Source organism: Peromyscus leucopus, chromosome 15 (assembly GCF_004664715.2).
Source record: "Peromyscus leucopus breed LL Stock chromosome 15, UCI_PerLeu_2.1, whole genome shotgun sequence".
NCBI classification, from domain to species: Eukaryota; Metazoa; Chordata; class Mammalia; order Rodentia; family Cricetidae; genus Peromyscus; species Peromyscus leucopus.
Genome location: NC_051076.1, coordinates 55,254,051 through 55,275,060, shown reverse-complemented (window position 1 = coordinate 55,275,060; position 21,010 = coordinate 55,254,051). Strand labels below are relative to the sequence as shown.

Genomic DNA, 21,010 nt, shown 5'->3' with positions numbered 1-21,010 from the left:
AAGAAGAGTAGTATGTTTGCATCCACTCACTACTATGAAATAATTTCCACCAAGGAAAAGAAAGGTGGGGAAAAAAAACCATATAGCTGCTACCATTTATCTAGAGGGAAACACATTGTAGTTTAAAAAAAGACTTATTTTTATTTTGTGTGTATGGGTGCTTTGCCTGCATGTCTGTGCGCCACAGGCAGGCCTGGTCCTGTGGAGACCAGAAGAGGGCATCAGGTCCCCTGGAACTGGAGTTACAGATGGCTGGGTGCTGTCATGTGGATTCTGGAACCCAAATCTGGTTCCTCTGGACAAGCAGCCGGTGCTCTTAACTACTAAGCCATCTCTCTAGTCCCTATTTGATTTTGTTGTTTGTTTGGTTGTTTGGTTTTTTGAGACAGAATTTCACTGTGTAGCTCTGGCTGTCCTGGAATTCACTCTGTAGACCAGGCTGGCCTCGAACTCACAGAGATCCGCCTGCCTCTGCCTCCCGAGTGCTGGGATTAAAGGTGTGCTCCACCACACCTGACTTACTTGATTGCATTTTAAAGCAGCAAAAGAATAATATAAAACCTTAAAAATAAATGTTTTCTGAGGACGACAGGGACAGGAACCCATTGTCTAGGCTGAACCTGGTTCTGTATACTTCTTTTACAACAAACTATTTGGTAATCAGAACACAGAATTCAATTAGAAGTCCATCTCTAAAATGGAAAACACCTGACATGATGAACTGCTGCAGCCAGTCACTGGCACAGCTCCAGAAGATAAAAGTGGCTCCGATGGGTTTTCAGTAGTTTGCCTCGTTTTGTTTAAGAGTTACTCACTCCTGTATTTTATGTATCTGAGTGCTCTGTCTTCATGCGAGTCAGAAGGAATCAGATCCCCTTTCAGATGGTTGTGAGCCATCACGAGGTTGTTGGGAACTGAACTCAAGGACTTTTGGAAGAGCAGCCAGTGCGCTTAACCACTGAGCCATCTCTCCAGACACCCCCTCCCCCCAAGACAGAATTTCACTATGTAGCTCTGGCTGTCCTGGAACTCACTATATAGACCAAGCTGGCCTTGAACTCAGAGATCCGCTTGCCTCTTCCTCCCAAGTGCTGGGAGGTATGCACTACCAATGCCTGCCTCAGCTCCTATTTTTTAATTAAAAAATTAATTTTTTATTTTATGTGCATGAATGTTTCACCTACATGAATGTCTGTGCACGAAGCACAAGCACAAGTGTGGGCCACAAGAGGGAGCCAGACACCCGGGAACTGGAGTTACAGGCAGCTGTGAGTCGCCATGTGGGTGCTAGGGATACAACCTTGGTCCTCTGGAAGAGCAACCTGTGTTATTAATCTCTGACCCATCTTTCCAGCCTCTATTTTTTATTTTAAAAAATTATGCTTTTTAGTAATTTGGTGATGCATTCCTAGTAAGATATATTTACAGATAAAGACAATAAGAATAATATGCATGTTCGGAACTGCCAAACAATAAAAAAATAATATAAAAACTTAAAAAAAAAAGAAAGAAAACTATTTAGTTCAGTACAGTGGCATATGCCTGTAAGTCCAGGACTCGGGAGGCTAAGGCAGGGGCGATTGTGAATTTAAGGCTTTCCTGGGCTACATATTAAGGTTGAGGCCAGTCTAGGTTTGTAGTGAGACCCTGCCTCAAAAGAAAATGATAAAAAATATTTTTAGTAATTATTTTTGTTATTTTAATACTAGTACATATGTCTTTAGACAAGGTCAATAATTACATTAACAGCATTAGGAATCACGGTTTTTACCTTAAGAACTATAAATACAAAATTAGGGACGCTAGAAACAACGTAGAGAATTAGAAATAAATTAGGAGGTTAGCATTCCAGAATTTTGAATTTGAATGAGAAACACGAACACCAATTCAGGAAGCATTTAATCTTAGGAACAGGTATAGGAACAGCTCTAGGCTGTGGAAGCTCGTGTCTCAGCTTGGTGATGGAAATGGTGTGTGCTCAGAGGGAGGGTATGTCTTTGTGCTTTGCTTGTGTTCCCTAATGTGGCTCGTCACTGAAATGACGCAGGGCCCCTGAGGGAATGCTCCATGCCAGATCCAAGATAAGAAATAGGTCCAGCTGGCCAATAGTAGCACATGCTTTTGATCCCAGCGCTCAGGAGGCAGAGGCAGGTGGATCTCTGAGTTCCAGGTCAGCCTGGTCTACACAGTGCGTTCCAGGACAGGCAGGGCTGTACAGAGAAACCCTGTCTCGAAAAACCAAAATAAATAAATGAAGAATAGTCCCGATCTCTCCGCAGTGTCTTATTGGACAAGAAATCGATAAAAGACACCTAGGGTTACATTAAAAGGACCCAGAGACACTGAAGAGGCTTCTCCTGGCTAATGATGGATCGATTTGGGCATCAAGACAAAAACAAGAGCAATGTATTGAAACACATCAAATATATGTTCTAATTCCCTTGTTTGGGCTGAGCTGTGCCTCAGTGATAGAGCTCACCAGACAGAGATGAAGGGAAAACTCCTTTTGTGTAACTATCCAAGTTAATAATAATAAATTCAGAACACTGCCATTTCACAATCCCCAAGGCATAGATAGGATCTGATTGCTTCTAGAACCAATGTACAGAAAATTCAAGGGTCAAACCAGGCACAGAGGTGCACACTCAGGAGGCTGAGGCAGGAGGACCGCTTCAAGTATGAGAACAGCTTGGACTAAAGACCGAGGGGAAGGCCAGACCATGTCTCAAAACCCAAAATGAGGCAGAAAACGAAACCAAAACAAACCAAAAACCAAACCCGATGTGGCGGGGCAGGACACCCTTCGTCCCAGTACCCGAGACAGACAGAGGCAGTTCTCTGTAGCCAGTTCCAGGCCAGCCGGGGTACACAGTAAGACCCCGGCTCCCACGAAGCACTTGGTCATGCAAATCTGATGCCTTGAGTTTGATCCTGGGATCCCATGGTGGAAGAACACCCGCTTTCCAAAGTGGTTCTCGAACCTCCACACCCGTACCTTGGTGGGTCCACAGACACACACACACACACACACACACACACACACACACACACACACACACGATCTCACAGTATGTAGAGCATGTCTTACAGTTCTGTGTTGGATCTCATTCACAGCTAATCCTTGGCTGCATGTAATCCGCAGACTGCAGGTTGGACATCTTGGCGGACTGTGCTGAAACAATCTGGCTGCCACTTCCCTTTAGGGAGCCTGGAGTTTTGGTATGTGTTAGAACGTTCCCAAAGGCCAGTATTAATAAAAGCTTCGGGAGCTGAGTGTGACGGGCTTCCCGTCCGTCCGCGGCATCCTACACCCTGCTGAAGGGTTGCAAATATGGAAGAATGGACTCCCGTCGTGGCAGGGAGACCACAGGAGGCTGCACGTGGACTCCTCTGGAGTCTGCCAGCATTCATTCTGTGATCTAACTGTAACCCCAGCCCACGTCTGGAACAATGGCTAGCTACGTGTGTACAGAGTACATAGGCCAGGTTCCATGAGTCCTTCTCGGACGTTTGTGACTCTAAGGACAGTCTTTGGGACAGAAGCTGATACAAAATCAGAGGCTCTCAAACATTAGGGCACATTAGGACCTCCAACTCCAGGTCTTCTGGTCCAGTAGACCAGGGTGGTGCCTGAGAGTTTGCATTTCCATAGGTTTCCAGGTACTGCTGGTGCATTGGAAGTCGGAATACATTTTTTTTTAAATTCATTTTATGTGTATGGGTGTTTTGTCTGCATATATGTATGTATGTGCACCACATGTGTGCTTGATGCCTGCCAGAGAAGGAGTTAGATCCCCTGGAACTGGAGTTCCAGATGGTTGTGAACTGTTTTGTGGGTGCTTGGAATTTAACTTTCGTCCTCTGTTAGAGCAGACAGTGCTCTTGGCCACGGAACTGTCTCTCCAGGCCCACACAGGACACACTTTAAGAGCCACTGCTGTGGATTCAGAGACTCCACCGATGCCTCAGACAACCATAACGTGTGGATCCTCTTTGGATTATGACTTGGACAGATAATCCATAAAAGCATTTATGAGTCAGTGGCAGAAATTTAAACACTGACTGGAATTTGGCAATAGTAAGGACTTGTCAGTTTTTTTTTAATGAGAATTTCTATTATAATTCTTTACACACATTTTATTGATATACATTATTTAGAGATATATTTCAAACTTGATGACTATAAATGACAAACATCTTAGATTGACTATAGAATAGTTCAGCTGGATAGAGGAAGCTGGTGAGGGGTGGTTTGTGAAGCAAGATGGTTGATAATTATTTTGTTGTTGTTTTGCTTTTTGTTTTTGTTTTTTGAGACAGAGTTTCTCTGTGTAGCTTTGGAGCCTATCCTGGAACTCTCTCTGTAGAGCAGGCTGGCCTCGAACTCACAGAGATCCGCCTGCCTCTGCCTCCCCAGTGCTGGGATTAAAGGCGTGTGCCACCACCGCCCGGCCATGCTGATAATTACTGAAGCAGAGTGACAGGTCTATGGGGGATTCATAACCTCTTAGACACACTTTTGAACTTTCTTAGAATTAAAACTGTGTTTTGTTTTGTTTTTTAGAGCTCCCTAGCAGCTAGAGAAACGGCTCGGTGGTTAAGAGCACGCGCTGCCCTTCTAGAGGGCCAGAGCTGGATTCCCAGCACCCATGTTGGGTGGCTCACAGCTGTCTCTGGCCTTCATGGGCATCAACATACTTGTGCATATGCTCACACACAGACACACATACATACACACAGTTACAAAAAAGAGCTCCACAAAGATAGGCTATTTTCTTTCTTTTTGAGACAATGCCTTACTATGGATCCAAGCTGGTCTGGAACTGCCTATATAGACCAGGCTGGTCTTGAACCCAAGACCCTCCTGCCTCAATTCCCCCAAATGTTGAGATTACAGGTGTCCATCTCCAAACTTGGCTAACATGACACTGGCGCGTGCGAACGCGCACACACACACACACACACACACACACATCATATTCTAAATTCCCTTGCATTGCTTAGATTCCAACAGCAGTTTGATTTGGATGGGAGTCTGGGAGCAATGAGCCCCTTGAATGTGAGGATGCGCTTTGTACTCTGGGGACCCCCAAGCCTCTCTGCACACCAGAATCAACTACTGTGCTTGCAACAACCATCAACCCTCCATCATCACCATTAAAAAAAAAACCTCAAACCAAACCAAACCAAACCAAACCAAACGCCAAACACTTCAGCACCCATCCAACCAAAGGTGCCTCTTTGGGATATCTGACTTACAAAGGAACTTGCCACGAGGTTCTGATACTCACGGGCTCACATGTGAAGAGCACGGTACTGAACACGCTCTATGCGGAAGCTGAATTTCCTGTGACTCACACAGGCACACAGCGTCACCCCAGTGCTCTTGTTTTCCTGGGTATGGCGCTTTGTGATTTCCCCGACAGCCTCCATCTGTTTCTCACACACAGTAGTGGCCAAGCAGGCAGGAGAGATGGAGGCAGGAAGAAGAGCATCGGCAGGATGCGAAGGGACAGGAAGCAGAAGACTGTCTTGGCTCCTGATGGAGAAGGTGACCCACAGGGAGACCCTGGTGAGCTTACCATGGCAAAACCAACATCTGCTTTCTTTAGGGCAGGTCCATCGTTTGTCCCGTCACCAGTGACAGCCACCACCTGTCGCTGTTCCCAACAGTGCTGTCAATGATACCTGGGACAAAGAGACACACACACAACAGTGAACACACACACGCCACCTCAGGTTGTGGTGGTGGTTTGAAAGAAAATGGCCCCCCAAAGGGAGTGGCACTATTAGGAGGTGTGACTTGCTGGAGGAAGTGTGTCACTGTGGGGGTGGGCTTTGAGGTCTCCTGTGCTCAAGCTATTCCTGGTGTCAGAGACCACTTCCTGTTGCCTGCAAGACGTGGGACTCTCAGCTACCTCTCCAGCACCATGTCTGCCTGCATGCCACGTGTCCCACCATGATGATAATGGACTGAACCTCTGAATGTAAACAAGCCACCAAAATTAAATGTTTTCCTGTATAAGAGTTGATGCGGTCATGGTGTCTCTTCACAGCAATAGAAACCTGAAGACAGAGGTCATGTGGCTAGTACTGTTTCCTATGAAAGGGACACTTTTTTTTCTTTTTCTTTTTTTTTTTCCCAGAGCTGAGGCGGGCTGCGCTGCTAGCAAGTCTCCACTAGCTAATCCTCAACCGAAAGGGACACTTTTAATCTCCTCCTCCATCTTCACTATTCTGCCTCTACTCTCTCCTTTCTTTTCCTCTCTACTGCTGAGTCTACAGTAACCATGCAAGGGCGATTGATTCACCAAGTCACCCTGTGCTGAGAAAGGCAGTCTTCATCCAGTGCCTCACATAGCAGCTAGGTAGTTGGGAAAGCATGAGACGGCTTTGAAAGGTTCAAGCGTACGACTCCAGCCTGCTAGCAAGGGACTAACCCCCCCACCCCCAGCTCTAGACAGCTGTGATGGCCCACCCCTGAAGCCCAGTACTTGGGAAGTAACGGCAGGAGGATTAGGGTTAGATACGGCAGGCACACACAATCACAGGCTGACCTCACCTTTCACCAGCGTGTGCTTGTCCGTGGGAGAAGATCGTGCCAGCACCCGAAGCTTGGGCCAGATCTTGTCCAGCTTCTCTTGTTCCACCTGCCAATAGCGGAGACACCTCGATCAGTCAAGCTCAGAGCCACTGTTGAGTGGAATCTCACCCTCCACATAACCCCAGCCTCCAAGGGTCCCCGGAGGGATCCTTAGCCCGTGGCCTCTGGGGACACGAGACAGACAATAAAGCTTCACTGATGGTGACCATGCAGGCCCATTTTTTCTTGTCCGTCCCAACTTCCTTAATGGGAGCCAATCCTTATTTCTTAGCCCATTACAGGAGGAGGTCAGGGTTAAGAGCTGGCCCAGGGGCTTCCAAGGAGCTGCTGGGGTCTTAAGTCTGATTCCACGCAGACCTGGAAGCTTTAGTCTATTCCAGACCCATACTGCATCCAAGCACAAGCCCGTGGCCACCCACAACCACAGGACGGTGACATTGGAGGGGTGGGGTAGGAGGAAAGCAGCGCAAAGCAATCATTCCAGGAGTTTAAAAGCAAAGAACACGAAGTTGGTGACTCTGTCCCCACAGGTAACTGAATGAAGACGAGACAGCTCCCCATTCACCGTACGAGCAGCTGCGGTGGGAAGGGCTGTTTCACTATGAACAGACTCCAGTTTGGAAGCCACCCACTTGCTCCCACGAGCCCCAGATACTGCGCACTAGAACCAGCCATTCCCTTGTGAGCGGCGCCCTGGCCGCTCCCCCCGTGGCCCCACCTCGCCCTTCTCGTTGCGGATGAGCCTGTTGAACTCTTTGCCCTCTAAGCACAGGAAGTCATCTCCGGGGGTCAGAATGCCACATTTGGTGGCGATGGCTCGTGCTGTGTTGACGTTGTCGCCTGTCACCATTCTGACAGTAATGCCAGCCCGTTTGCACTTGGCAATTGCGTTAGGTACCTAAGGAGAGCGAAGCAAAAAAGAAAAGTGGCCCAGAGACCGAGGATGCACGGCACGCTGCCCTGGCTCAGCTCTCACTTCACTCAGGGCGGCACAGAGGCTGTGGCTGGTCATTTTCATAGTGCTCAGTGCCCCCTTGCTTCTGTCCATCCCACAGTGGGCATTTAAATTTCACTCATCGTCTCACAGGTTGAAGGGGAATTTGCTTTGGGAGCCAGATGTGAACACTTGTGCCTCCCTTTCCTCCAGGTTTCCCGGGGAAGCATCTGGTGATGTGGCCACTGCTCTCCTTCCCAGAAGCAGGTTCTAAGCACTCTCTGCCCACCTGGCTCAGGCTCCAACCCACGAGCTCACTGTAGTGGCGGGATCCTCTCACCACCTCGGCCTTGACAAGCACGGTCCATCTATCTGAGTTTTCCGTCTTTTTGAATCCCCTCGTGCCTAGAACAGTGTTCTGTACACAGGATTGCTCGAAAAGACCAGGTCGTTGAAAAAAAGTGACTAAAGAGTAAGTCGCCTTTTGGTTAATTCTGCCCCTGACTATTCCCAAGTACCAAGCAGTAAATCCAATGAAACCATCACTGTCTGCCCCTCAGACAGCCTGAGCCCTCAGGATGAAACAGGTATTGGAGAGTCATCTGTCTTTTGTTTGTTTGTTTTCTAGAGTCATCTGTCTTTGTAAGTGACAAGTAATTAGGCACAAGTCTGGGGTCACAGCTAGGCCAGACATTTGCACGAGCTTCCTGTGACTCCCGGGTGGCTCATTAGGTTACACTGGATCTGAACCCTAACCAGCGGTCAGTGGGAGACCGGCACCTCCACTTTCTTGCCCTCTCTCTTCAGTTCAGAAGCTGACAAGCCTCACCTCCGGGCGCACGGGGTCTTCAATGCCCACCACTGCAATGCAGGTCAGCTCAGCAAGGACTTCATTCTCATTGTCCCATATGGGCTCTGTGCCATCAAAGTCCCGGTAAGCTATGCAGATGGTCCGGAGTCCTTCGCTGGCCATGGGCTCAATGACATTGCGTACCATGTCGTCTCGGTCCTTATTTTTGAACTGCACGCATTCTCCTCCCTTGTCCAGGATTTGATTACACCTGGGGAAATCAGAAATCAGTGTCTGTCGTGCCGCTTGACACGTTCCAACAATCACAGGCATTAGGGTGACTCTGTATTATTCCTAGAGACACTATTCCATGGTTAATACACCTTTTATCTGTCACCCAGCTGAGTCTCTCTCTCTCTCTTCCTCTCCCCACTTCCCCCCACCCCCAAATGAGATAAGAGTCTCATGTAGCTCAGGCTAGCCTCAAACTTGCTATATAGGTTGACCTTGAACTTCTGGACAGGGTCTTTCATCCTGGCTTTACTGGAATTTGCTATGCAGACCAGGCCAGTCTCAAACTCACAGAGATCCTCTTGCCTCTGCCACCTGAGGCAGGCAAAACTATGGCCAGCCTTCTTTTGTTTTTTTGCTATTATTTTTTTTGAGACAGAGTGCCCTAGAACGACTCTGAACTTGCAACCCTCCTGCCTCAGCCTCCCTAGCGCTTGGATCATAGGTGTGTGCCACCCCTGCTGGCTACATTGATTGGGGTGGGTTGATTATAACAACTTTAGGTAGCTTAGCTACTTTTAAAGGCATATAAAGTGTAATCAGAACTGAGAGTGAGAAAGAGAAGGACCAGAGAGGCAGCATCGTTAGCTCTTGGTGCGTGCAAGACATCTTATGCTCACCGACTCCTTCACGCCCAGTGAAATGAGGAGCATTCTGACTACCTCCGTGAACTCCACAGGAGATGGAAGTTTAGGCTGTGCCAGGCTGAATCCTGGCGGTGGCACTGTTAGCTGCTCTTTCTATAAGCAAGCTACGCAGCTTCACTGCGCATATTTTCTCATCTGCAAAATGGGTCAAAATAGTACCCACTTCGCTATTTTAAAAGATTAAATGAAAGGAGTCAGCCAGGTTCTTAGAAGCAATGCCTGTCCTGAGTTCAAATGTCACTCCCTGGCTGGAGGGGCACTCATCCTTCAGACTGGTTCGGCATGGGCCCTCAGACCTTCCTGAGGGGGCGTCTCAAAGGGGAAAATGGGAGGGAAGGGGCTCACCTGCGCAGCATTATCTCAGAGGCGCCCTTGCTGAACATGCGGAAGCCCCCTCCAGGCTTCCGGATGACGTGCTCATGGACTTGCGCACGAGTTGAAGGTGTACACTTTGAAGAGCTTCTCCTCGGGCACTTCATTGCGAACTGCTTGGTAATCCTGCTTCAGATCTGTGACAAAGCCCAGCAGGGCACACTCTGTCTTGTTGCCTACCTGCCGAGGTAGGCCTCCCTCCTTTTCTGGAGGCTGAGAGAGAAAATACAAACAGAAACAAAAACAGACATGGGAGTCATGAGCGAGATATCTGGGCCAGAGAGAGAACTTGGGCAGGCGGATTTGGCAGGCATACCAGTGCCCACAGGGGAGGCAACATTTGCTTTTGTTCTTTCAGAGGTGACCTTGACTCATAGCCATACAGGTCTTGAGATCTTACAGTTGCTCTATGGTAATGAGGTGTCTCGTTCTCTGGAAGTCTCATTCAAATGCTCTCTCTCTGCTTCTGGAAAGTGAGTAATTGATTCTGGATAAGTGTAAGTCTGCTGTAGGCCTGAGGTTCCTTCTTGTCCACCCTGAACACATTCAGTCAAGAGTAAGACACAGAATGCTGAATGGAGAGTCACACAGAATGATAATAGAGGATGTGGTGGTTTGCGTGTGAACGGCCCCCATGCGCTCATAGATTTGAATACTTGGTCCCCAGTTGGCAGAACTGTTTAGGGAGGATTACGAGGTGTGTCACAAGGGGGTTTGAAACTGATGTCATCCCCAGTGTGCTGTCTGCCTCCTGCTTGTGGACTGAGATGTGAGCCCTCGGCTACTGCTCCAGCGCCATGCCTGCCTGCCTGCCTGCTCTCACGCTCCCTGCTGTGATGGTCAAGGGCTCTAACCCTTTGCAACTGTAAGTCGCCAAAAACTCTTCTATCAGCTGCCTTGGTCATGGTGCTAGCACAGCCACAGAGAAGTAATTAGGACACAAGAGTTATCTCTGACAAAATGAATATCGCTCTCCAGTCACCTACTCCAGGGGCCCAGACAACGGGAAAGCTTACCAGAATCTTAGAAGTATAAGCACTGTTAATGGAAATGCCATTGACTATGAGCTCCAGGACCTTGGGCGGGAAGACGTCAGGGCTGGGGACCTGCGGTAATGGGTGCCCCCAACGAAAGCTTGCACCACTGTCATGCGGTTCATGGTCAGTGTCCCTGTCTTATCGGAGCAAATGGCTGTGGCGTTGCCCATGGTCTCACAAGCATCCAAGTGCCGTACCAAGTTGTTGTCCTTCATCATTTTCTACACAGGAAAAGAGAAAGGAGCTGAAAGAGGACCAACAGAGCTCCCCCAAACAAAGGTCACCGGCTAAGTCCCAGCCAACATGTCTCTCTTTGTTTTCTAGTCCTACACAAAAATGCAGGGTACTGTTTTTGCGAGGCTAATTTAAGAGTCTACTGATCTAGTTAAACAACTAACTGAATAGTCATTTCCTAGAGCTAGGGACTTCTGTTCTTGGGGGACCACCTACAGTGTACCAAGGACGGAATAGCTCATCCTTTCACTGAAGGGCTCATGGGATCCTCCTTTCCCGTCTCTGTCCTTAAGTAACACAGGGTATTTTCCCGTTCTTACCTTGACAGAGTAGGCCAGTGAGATGGTGACAGCCAGTGGCAGCCCCTCTGGCACAGCCACTACCAGTACCGTGACGCCAATGATGAAGAACTTGACGAAATACTGGATGTAGACCGGAGTACACTCAGGTAGCCACGATCTGCGCTGTATCACGAAATTTTCAACCACAAAGTATAGAATCAAGATGATCACTGTGAGAGCAGACATGATCAGACCTGTCCAGGGCGACAAGGCACACGGACAGGGGTTAGCCTGCTAGACCCTCGCTATAGTTTGTTTTTCTTAGCTTTTTAAAAATTGATTCTTTGTGTCTTTCACATGATGCCTCCCAATTCCACCCATCTCCCCGCCCCCAATAAAATTTAAGAGAAAAAAGGGGAAAAAAGGCAGAAAGGGAAAATCTCGTCATGGGAGCTGCAGTGTGACACAGTGAGTCACGCAGTGAACCCCTTTGTCCATCCATCTTTACATGCAGGCGTTCATCACACAGAATCACTGGTCTGGTTCGAGGACCTCTGGTCTCTGCTATACCATCGATGCTGGGCCCTCACTGGGACTCTCCCTGACATCTTGCTGCTGGCTTGTGCTGTGGAGATCCTGCAGCCCTGGGACCACAGGACCGACCCCCTCGCCACCATCACCACCTGTGCTCCGGCAGGTCACAGATGGGGTGGACGTGGGGGTGGGCCAACACATAACTCTGGTTTGGGGCTTGGGTAGTTGCAGGGGTTGGTCAGCCCACCAGCCCTCTCCTGTTTTCACCAGGGGGAGCTCTCCAGCATGGCCCTGGCTAGTGCACCCCTTGCAACATGAGCAAGGGGCGGGGCCAGTTCTTCCACTTTCATATCTGCAGGGTCAGGTCTTCCATGTGATGATACAGTGTGTACCCTAACAAATTTTGCCTGAAGATTAGAGGACAGAACAAGCCACTAGATTAAACATAGATGCCAGGCAGTGATGGCACACACCTTTAATCCTAGCACTCAGGAGGCAGGAGGCAGAAATCTGTCTGGATCTCTGTGAGTTCAAAGCCACCCTGGACTAAATGAGATTGACTCAGCCTAGGAGAGTAACAGAGCCAGGCAGTGGTGGCACACATCTTTAATCCCAGTACTTGGGAGTCACACGCCTTTAATCCCAGTATTTGGGAAGCACTCATGCCATTAATCCCAGGTCTAGGAAGGAAGTGATGATGACTGGGTGGAGAGAAAGGTATATAAGGCATGAGGAGACAGGAACTAAAGGCTTTTTTTTTTTTGGTTTTTCGAGACAGGGTTTCTCTGTGTAGCTTTGCGCCTTTCCTGGAACTCACTTGGTAGCCCAGGCTGGCCTCGAACTCACAGAGATCCGCCTGGTTCTGCCTCCCAAGTGCCGGGATTAAAGGCATGCGCCACCACAGCTGGACCCCTTTCGGCTGAGGACTCAGAGGCATTAAGTCAGAGGATTCGTGGAGTTGGTGAGGTGAGATGTGGCAGTGGCTTGTTCCTTTGTCTCTCTGATCTTCAAGCAAATTTTATTAGCGTACACAATATATCACCACACTCCCACACCTACACCTTTGGGCCGATCTACTGTGATGTCTGGTCAAGGTGTAGGGGACACTCTCCCGAGTGCTGCAGCTGGGGAGGGGCAGGGACAGTTCTCCTGCTCCTATGACCTCAGGGCCCGCTCTCCCACCCGTCTTAGGCATTGATGGGCAAGGGGTGGGGTGGGGGTGGGGGGGTGGGATGAGGGGTGGGAGAGGCAACTCTCCCCAGCCCATGCTGCCACATGACAGATGAGTAATGGGGACAACTCTCCCATGCTCACACCTTCGAGGCTGGCTCGCCTACACTTTTAATAACAGGGTCAGTTTTACTGTGCTGCCCAGGTGAGGTGCAGGGCCTGCTTTCCTGAGTGCTGGCGCTGGTAGGGGGAGGGTCAGCTTGACCGTCTGTCGCAGGCAGTAAGGGGCAATGGGTAAGGGGGGGCATCTCTTCCTCACCCACACCGCTACAGGACAGACGAGTAGTGGGAACAGCTCCCCCACGCTCACAACCTCCATCCACAGGGTTGTCTCTATTGTGCTGGCCAGGAGAGGTGCAGGGCCTGCTCTCTCGGGTGTTAGAGCTGGCGCTTTCTATAGTTTTTAGAACCTTAAGCTTTAGAAAGTTATACATTAACATTTTCTCCCATTCTCTATTGCTTGTATACAATGACAGAGTTTGTGGGCTTGTGTGTGTGTGTGTGTGTGTGTGTGTGTGTGTGTGTGTGTGTGTTTGTGTGTGTTTAAGATTTATTTATTACATATACAGTGTTCTGCTTTCATGTGTCCCTGCAGGCCAGAAGAGGGCACCAGATCTCATTACAGATGGTTGTGAGCCTCCAAGTGGTGGCTGGGAATTTTTTTTTTTTTCTTGAGACAGGGCTTCTCTGTGTAGCTTTGCGCCTTTCCTGGAACTCGCTTTGTAGACCAGGCTGGCCTTACCAACCTGACTCATACACCTGGATTAGTTGTTAAGCCTCTTTGGGTTGAGTTTCCAGTTTAAATTCTCATTCATAAATAAGAGGGTTGCTGAGTATCGTGGCATACACCTGTAATCTCAGCACTTGAGAAACTGAGGCAGAAAGATCATGAGGTCAGGCCAGCCTGTTCTATATACACTCCCAAACCAACCAACCAAAACCAACCAACCAAAAAACAACAACAACAACAACAACAACAACAATAAAGGGAGTGGAGTATGCTTGAACATGGGCTTCCTCCTAAAAGACTCGTACTTTTTTTTTTTTTTTTTTTTTTTTTTTTTTTTTTTTTTTTTTTTTGAACAGGTTTCTCTTGTAGCTTTGCCCTTTCTGGAACTCATTGGTAGCCGGCTGGCCTCGAACTCACAGAAATCCGCCTGTCTCTGCTCCGAGTGCGGATTAAAGGCGTGCGCCACCACCGCCTGGCCTAGACGCGTACTTTAAATGGCCAGATCCCACAGCCCATAGGGATCAGGTCACACCTCCTCACAGAGGACCAGCCCCCACCCCACCCTCACCAGGCGGAGAATCAAGAAGCAGACTGTGCTGTGACTTGAGGGCTCTCAATGATGGCACCTGGCTCCTCATCATGCATGCTGCATTGAACTAAGCTGCATTGAACTAAGCTGCGTGGTGTGAAACTTCGCCATGACCCCTAAACTTGGAAGGTGGATTTTTCCTTTGTTTTTGAGATGTGTTCAGAGATTCTGTCTAATGCTCTTTCTCTCGCTGGATCATGGCCTTGAGCCCCCTCTTCCTAACAAACTGCAACTTCTAAAGGGGATTGTGGATCAGCTGCATGTGTGGACTGGTCACCACCGCTTCCTCAGTACTACTGCCATGTTAGCAGGAGTTGACTGAGGAGAAGCTGTGTCTGTCCACGTAGCCGCTCACCACCTCTGACTTTCCCTCCGCTGCCCTGTGAAGGTCCCACACCCTGGTTACAGGATGTCCTCACAGTGCTGGCGCATCACCTACACGAGTTCTCCGGTCACAGCACATCATGAAGATGGATGACAACCACAGCAGTGACTCACAGAGTGCCTGCCCCAGGCCAGCCAAGCCTTCCTAACCACGTCACAGCAGCCCTAAGGTACAGATCACTCCTGTTTCAAAGACAAGACATCCCGGGGTCAGGGAAGCCTCTGATGGCGCACACTGGTAGGGTGGCCAGCCTGGTTTGCCCGAGACTCAACAATTTCTGGGACTTTCAGGGAGAGAACTGAGAAAGTTTCAATCAACTGGGATAGCTGGTCACCTTGCAAATGGGGGGTGGGCGTCAGTGGCTAGCCTGACGGTTAAAGACCAATATGTGCTCATCAGTGGCACAGGACTTGGGAAACACTCTTATTGAAGACACAGTCTGGCCCTGGTGCTTCAGGGGCCTCACGGCAAGGCCATGGGGGATGATATCAGTGAAAGGAGACTGTTTTGGTTCTGGCTTGATTAAGGCAAGGACCAAAGTAAGGAAGCAAAGCACCTGTGGTTCGAAAACTTAGGGATGCGCGCACGCGCACGCGCTCTCTTTCTCTATGGGTTGGAAGGTATCTTGCTCATTTCACACAAGGCCTGACCTAGCTTGACATGTACTTGACATGTAGTTTTCACCTCCAAGGAAGAATGGAGCAGGGATGAGGAGAACACTTGGGGTAAGGGATCTAGTTAATGCCTCTGACTTGGATCCTGGGCTTCACAAGGGACTTTTGCACCCACAGCTCAGCTCTTAGAGTCTACATCGAAGATTTCAAGGTAGTCAGAATGAGCTAAGTGTCAGACTGAAATGAACTGGCTAGGTCAACACATTCCCACCAGAGCTTTCTGCGGCGCTTGAAATGCTCTCACTTGGGACTCTCTAGAAAGATGGTTACTGGACACGTGTGGCTAGTGAATATTTAAAATGCGGCTACCCGGCAGCAGACTGTAAACAGTGGTTGCTGCTGTAGCCATCACAGATCCCTGTGGACTCTCAGGCCCTGCCACAGACTTTCTGAAGGTGGTCCGTACTTTAGCAAGGACATCTGGAGAACTGTGCCCGGAGAAGCATGCTGAACATGACGGTGGGAAGCGGAAGCCTGAGGTCACAGAACACTCATTGGAGGACCACACCTTGAGGGACATTGCACGAAGGAGTCATCCTTTTGTCCCCCTTCCTGCTGCTCCCCTAGGCCAGAAGATGGCAGGAGAAATCATTTGTCACCCTCGCTGTAGGACCCGTCTTCTGAGTAGTCTCTCTAACCGATCTTCTTTGCCCTCCAATCTTTACTATGTATTTATTGCTCCATGCTGGGCCCCGAGATTCCTCCACTATGGAGGGATCGCCTCCAGCAAGCTGCAGCCCCCTCTGCCCTTGAGGGATTATAGGACAGGTGAGAGTTCTTAACTTCATTCTTGCTAGCATGACCTCCCTCTCCCAGTGACACCGCCCCCCTCGAAAGAGACCTTAGGGCTATTAACCTTTATACATAGGAAATAGCTCTCTTCCAAAGCCCAGGAGTGGCCAAAGATACAGCTATGTAGACCCCAGGAGCCAGCTTCTTCCTGCCAGTCCGGCTTGGTGTGGCGGGAAGGAAGCTGTAGTAGCCAGCACACAGGGTAGCGGTTCGAATCGGCAACGGGAGGCAGGCTTAGCTACTCACCCGCCTTCCCGATCTGCACAGCCAGGCGCGTGAGCTTGCCCTGAAGCACAGACTTCTCCTTCTTGGGCATCTTGCTTACTTTCTTCTCCTTCTCCTCACTGTCGATACCCTCCTGGCTGTTGAGAGGCTGGATTTCCAAGGCCACTCCATCTTGGGTCTTTGCTAGGGTAGACACACAAATGGGGCAGGTGAGTAGGCAAGGATGTAGGAGTGAATGGCAGGCAGGTGGAAGGCAAGACGCCCTTCTGTCTTTTTTCCTGGAATGTCCCTCAGGCCCCTGACCTCAGTTCTGGTCATTCCTTACTGGTGCCAGAGGTAGGACCCCACTAGGGCCTTTGGGACAAATCTAACAACTGGTGATGAAGTGGAGGATGCCTTTCGGGTCTGGATCTCCTCTTCATGACAACCTCCTGGCGCCCCTCAGAGCCACATGCCAGGTTTATAGCAACAAGGGGATTAATTACACCACTAAGGCCTTCGCTGCAAGCAGACTTTCTGGAATCCAGAGCTTAAAACAGTGAATGTTTACCGTAGACCAAGGGGAGAGTCTAGCAGATGTTAGGGTCCTAGCCTATTCTGTTAAAAGCCCCCCCTACCCCCCAAATCAGGAAAGAAACACAGATTCCACCCCCCCCTCCCCAGACCAAAGTTATTCTTCAACTACTTCTTATATAAGTTGAAGGACACGGATTTGAAGTAGCACAGCAGGACCTGAGTTCAGTATTCTGGGGGAAAGAAAAGACGCTGCCACGAAGACACAGAGTAGGGGGAAGGCAGAGATGTACAGACCCAGTAAACCCATGTGGTTCCCTTTTAGAAGAAGAATAAAGAAACGAGAGATTCAAATTTTTTTTTGCTTAAGCCCTGGTGCTCTGATACGGTGATTTTATTTCTAAAGAGTACTACGATGTGTGTAACAAGGGAAAAAAAAAAAAAAAACCAGCTTTAGGAACTGTCTCAAGACTAGTTCTTGCTGGTCCCCGACATCCCTCCAACATCCCTGTTTGCTTAGGAAGTACTTCTTGAGACACAGTCTCTTCTGTCTGAGGCACAAACAAGACAGAGATGGGATATGTAGACACAGCCACCATAAGAAACACAAACCAGACCAGGAGGGACGAAAACAGACCGTGGCGAGAACAAAGAGAGAAGTGGGCAGAGAGGCAGAGAGAAGAGTCTCTCTCCAAAGCCTCTGAGCAGACGAGCAGAGAAGAACTACAGGACCAGAAGACACCGGTGAGGCTGTCAGCAGAGGAGGGTGCAGGGAATGCCCAGCCCATGTCCTCCACCATGACTTCCAACCCAGAGACTGCCGGTGTGGGCGGCGAAGCAGAGCTCAGCACTCTGGGAAGAGCCGATCCCGGTCCCACACCCTAAGAATTCTGGGCATGCGCTTCCTCAAGCCAACAGCAGAGGGTGCTGCTGTTCCGCCTTGAGCCCACCCCCCGGGGGTCTCTGCACCGTCCTCAGGATGAGGCACTGGGCCACAGCAGCAGGTAACAGATTATGGAGAGGGCAGGGAGACAGATGGCCTGGAAAGGTCTGGTTTGAGCGTGGGCAGGTAGAGATGGTACATGAGTGGGTGGAGAGGTTACCTTTGTTGCGATTTTCAGAGACTCCTTGTTTTTTACCTGTTTGGACAAGAAAGAAAAAAGTGGGGTGGAGACCCAAAGTGACTACTAGTAAGGATGATCAGGCTGGGCAGCGGTGACACACGCCTTTAAGCCCAGCACTCGGGAGGTAGAGACAGGCAGATCTCTGTGAGTTCGAGGCCAGCCTGGTCTCCAAAGTGAGTTCTAGGAAAGGCGCAAAGCTACACAGAGAAACCCTGTCTCAAAAAAACCAAAAAAAAACCCAAAACAAACAAACAAACAAAAAGAGATGATCAGATATCTAATTTGTTGGTCCTCTCCCAGCATTGAAGGGCTACAGCGAAGGAAGAGGTGGGCTGTAGGGTGGAGAGATACATGTAGAGGAAGCTCACATCTCTGTTCATTCATCCTTCCTATCGGTTCTCATGAATCCTTGGGATCAGCGCTTGAGTGCTCAGATATGTGCACACACGGTCACGCCTGAGCTTCTCTTCCTGCTAGGAGGGAGGATGCTCTTGGCTTGAGTCAAATCTCTTGAGAAAATGGGGGTGGGAGTTAGGGAGAGAGAGGCAGGAAATGCTCAGCCCCCGGAAGGGCCCTAAAAGGCATCTCCGGGACAGTTCAACAGCACCAGTGTTGTTCTCCTAAGTGTGCATCTGAGAGTAGCTGTGGGAATGAATAGTTGGGTTCTGAGAGACTGTCTCTTACTCATAAACTGCTCTCTACTAAGAACCTAAGATGAGCCTTGGCCAAGTGGTAGGAACTGTTCCCTCCCCACAGGAAGAAGGAATGATCAGGAAAAGGTGTGAGTTTGGCATTAACATCTGGGTCTTTTGCTCCTGTTGGTCCTACTCTGGGAACAAGTGAGTGATCAAGACTAGTCTAAAGGCCCCTCCGGTCCCACTCTTCCAACTGTTCTTCTCTTCTGCAGAGGCCCACAGTTTCAGCGGGACCCATGTTCTCCTCAAGTCACCTTCCTCTTAGCTGTGACGGTTCACTTACTCCTTAATCCAGGAGGAAGAGAGTAAGGGAAGAGGAGGAGGAGGACCCGGGGCACTTTGGCTGGAGCACCTTCCAGCTCATCCAGGGTAGGGCTAACTCAACCCTTCACAACCAACCCAAGATGCAGGAATAAGGTTCAAACGAAATCTGACTTGAGGGCTTTGAGCCAGCATTCAGTGTTTTCATCAGAACTCCTCAGAGATGTAAGGTTGACGTGTGTGTGTGTGTGTGTGTGTGTGTGTGTGCGTGTGTGTGCGCGCACGCGTGCGCGCATGCGTGCGTGCGTGCGTGCCTGTCTGTCTGTCTGCACATATGCCTATATACCATGTGTGTGCTTGATGTCCACACAGGCCAGAAGAGGGCTAGGATCCCCTGGAACTGGAGTTATAGATGGTTATTAGCAGCCACGTGGGCACTGAAAACCAAACCCAGGTCCTTTGCAAGAATAGCAAGTGCTCTTAAACCACTGAGCCACCTCTCCAGACCCACAAGTGACGTGTGCATCTTGGCAAGGAGTCTGGATAGCCGTCGCTTCATCCCAGCAGACTTTTCTGACCTTTAGTTCATTCACAGAGAGGAAAGAGACTTTCATTCTCATTTGGCATGCCCCTTACTTTTCTTCTTCTTTTCCTCCTCATCTTCCTCACTGGCCCCTAAGAGGGTGAAGATGATTCCGGTCTGAGAGTTGACCCCCACAGCAGTCACTACCATCCGGCCAGAACCTTCCATCACGTGAGTCCCTGTAAAAGGGAAGGGAGAAGATGGACCGTTTGATGTTCTTAGCTGTGATTTGGTATGAAATACAAACTTAAATGCACAGCTCCCTTTCCTTTAGGGACACTAATCTATTTAGAAGGCGGTAAGAGAAAGCCAAGAGATGAGCCCATTTAAAGTGACCAAGGAAACACAGGTTAAGGTTAATGTATTCACTTTATGCCATCTTCCCAAATAGCAGAGCTCCTATAACACTTACTTTATGAAAAACTTCTTTCAGATTTCTGACATCCCTGCATCAGGACCACCCACATGTTTCTACTCCATCTGAACCCAAGAGAAGAAGGAAGGATGGAGCTAATAGAGGGAATAGGGCCCAGAACCCGTAGCCTGACTCTCTGGGGGCCGTGGATGATGACCTGGGCAGCCAGAGGCTATACCTGAGAGCAACATGGGGTCTTTGTCCAGAGACTTCTTGACATGATCTGACTCTCCCGTCAGAGAGCTCTCATCGATCTTCAGGTCATTCCCCTGGATTAGGATTCCGTCTGCAGGGAGGAGGTCACCTGGTGTATGAGGGAGAGGTAGACAGTAAGGCCAAGCAGGTAAGAGCCATCTTCTCCACTCCACCACTTCACCTCAGGGCTGCTCTCCCAGCAAAACCTAGAGGGCTATGGTCCCACGAGAAGCCGAAGAGCATCTAAAGGTGACTCTAGAGCTGTGGAGGGGCTCAGGGGTACAGGGCTTACCTATACTGCAAATGGCCCTGCGCTTGATCCCTAGGGTCACACATATCTCAAACCGATACCTTCCTGTGGCCTAAATATTATATACCTTTACTCCTAAGCCATACAGGGCACAAGTATGACAATCCCTTGCAAGAGTTTTGGCTATGGCTTTCTCCAGAATTCCTTCCTGCAACCTGCCAAATTCTACCTGATAACTTAGCTCAAGCTGGGGGATTATTTGGGGGCGGGGATCCAGAAACTCCTAGCCTTTCATGTCAATGGACCTACTCCTCAGATGTATGTGTGGGGCATAGGCCAGGGAAACATAGTGCTCTCACCGTATTTGATCTGGGCAATATCTCCCACCACAATCTCAGCCACTGGGAGCTGGATGAGCTGACCATTCCGGATAATGCAGAATTTTTGCTCGAGTTCAATGCGACTCTGCAGCCCCCGGAACTGCTTCTCTTTGCTCCAGTCATTGAAGGCTGTCACCAACACCACAATGATCACCGAGGTAAGGATGGCTGCCCCCTCAATCCAGCCGGTTTCTGCTTCCTCCTCTTCCTCTGGGCCACTTGCAGTCTGACCACAGACTAGCCAG

The 21,010-nt window shown here is 49.5% G+C and overlaps 1 protein-coding gene across 1 annotated transcript in view; it reads right to left on the bottom strand.

The window, feature by feature from the left end:
* Nucleotides 1-21,010, bottom strand: part of Atp2b4 (ATPase plasma membrane Ca2+ transporting 4) — a 103,239-nt gene that overhangs the window by 19,434 nt on the left and 62,795 nt on the right. The window contains 15 exon segments of the mRNA XM_028876599.2: nucleotides 5,583-5,668; nucleotides 5,671-5,688; nucleotides 6,563-6,650; nucleotides 7,323-7,502; nucleotides 8,368-8,599; nucleotides 9,612-9,686; nucleotides 9,688-9,851; nucleotides 10,655-10,746; nucleotides 10,749-10,896; nucleotides 11,230-11,444; nucleotides 16,371-16,532; nucleotides 17,966-18,001; nucleotides 19,579-19,704; nucleotides 20,119-20,244; nucleotides 20,745-21,002. Coding sequence (XP_028732432.1) covers nucleotides 5,583-5,668; nucleotides 5,671-5,688; nucleotides 6,563-6,650; nucleotides 7,323-7,502; nucleotides 8,368-8,599; nucleotides 9,612-9,686; nucleotides 9,688-9,851; nucleotides 10,655-10,746; nucleotides 10,749-10,896; nucleotides 11,230-11,444; nucleotides 16,371-16,532; nucleotides 17,966-18,001; nucleotides 19,579-19,704; nucleotides 20,119-20,244; nucleotides 20,745-21,002 — 2,006 coding nt within the window.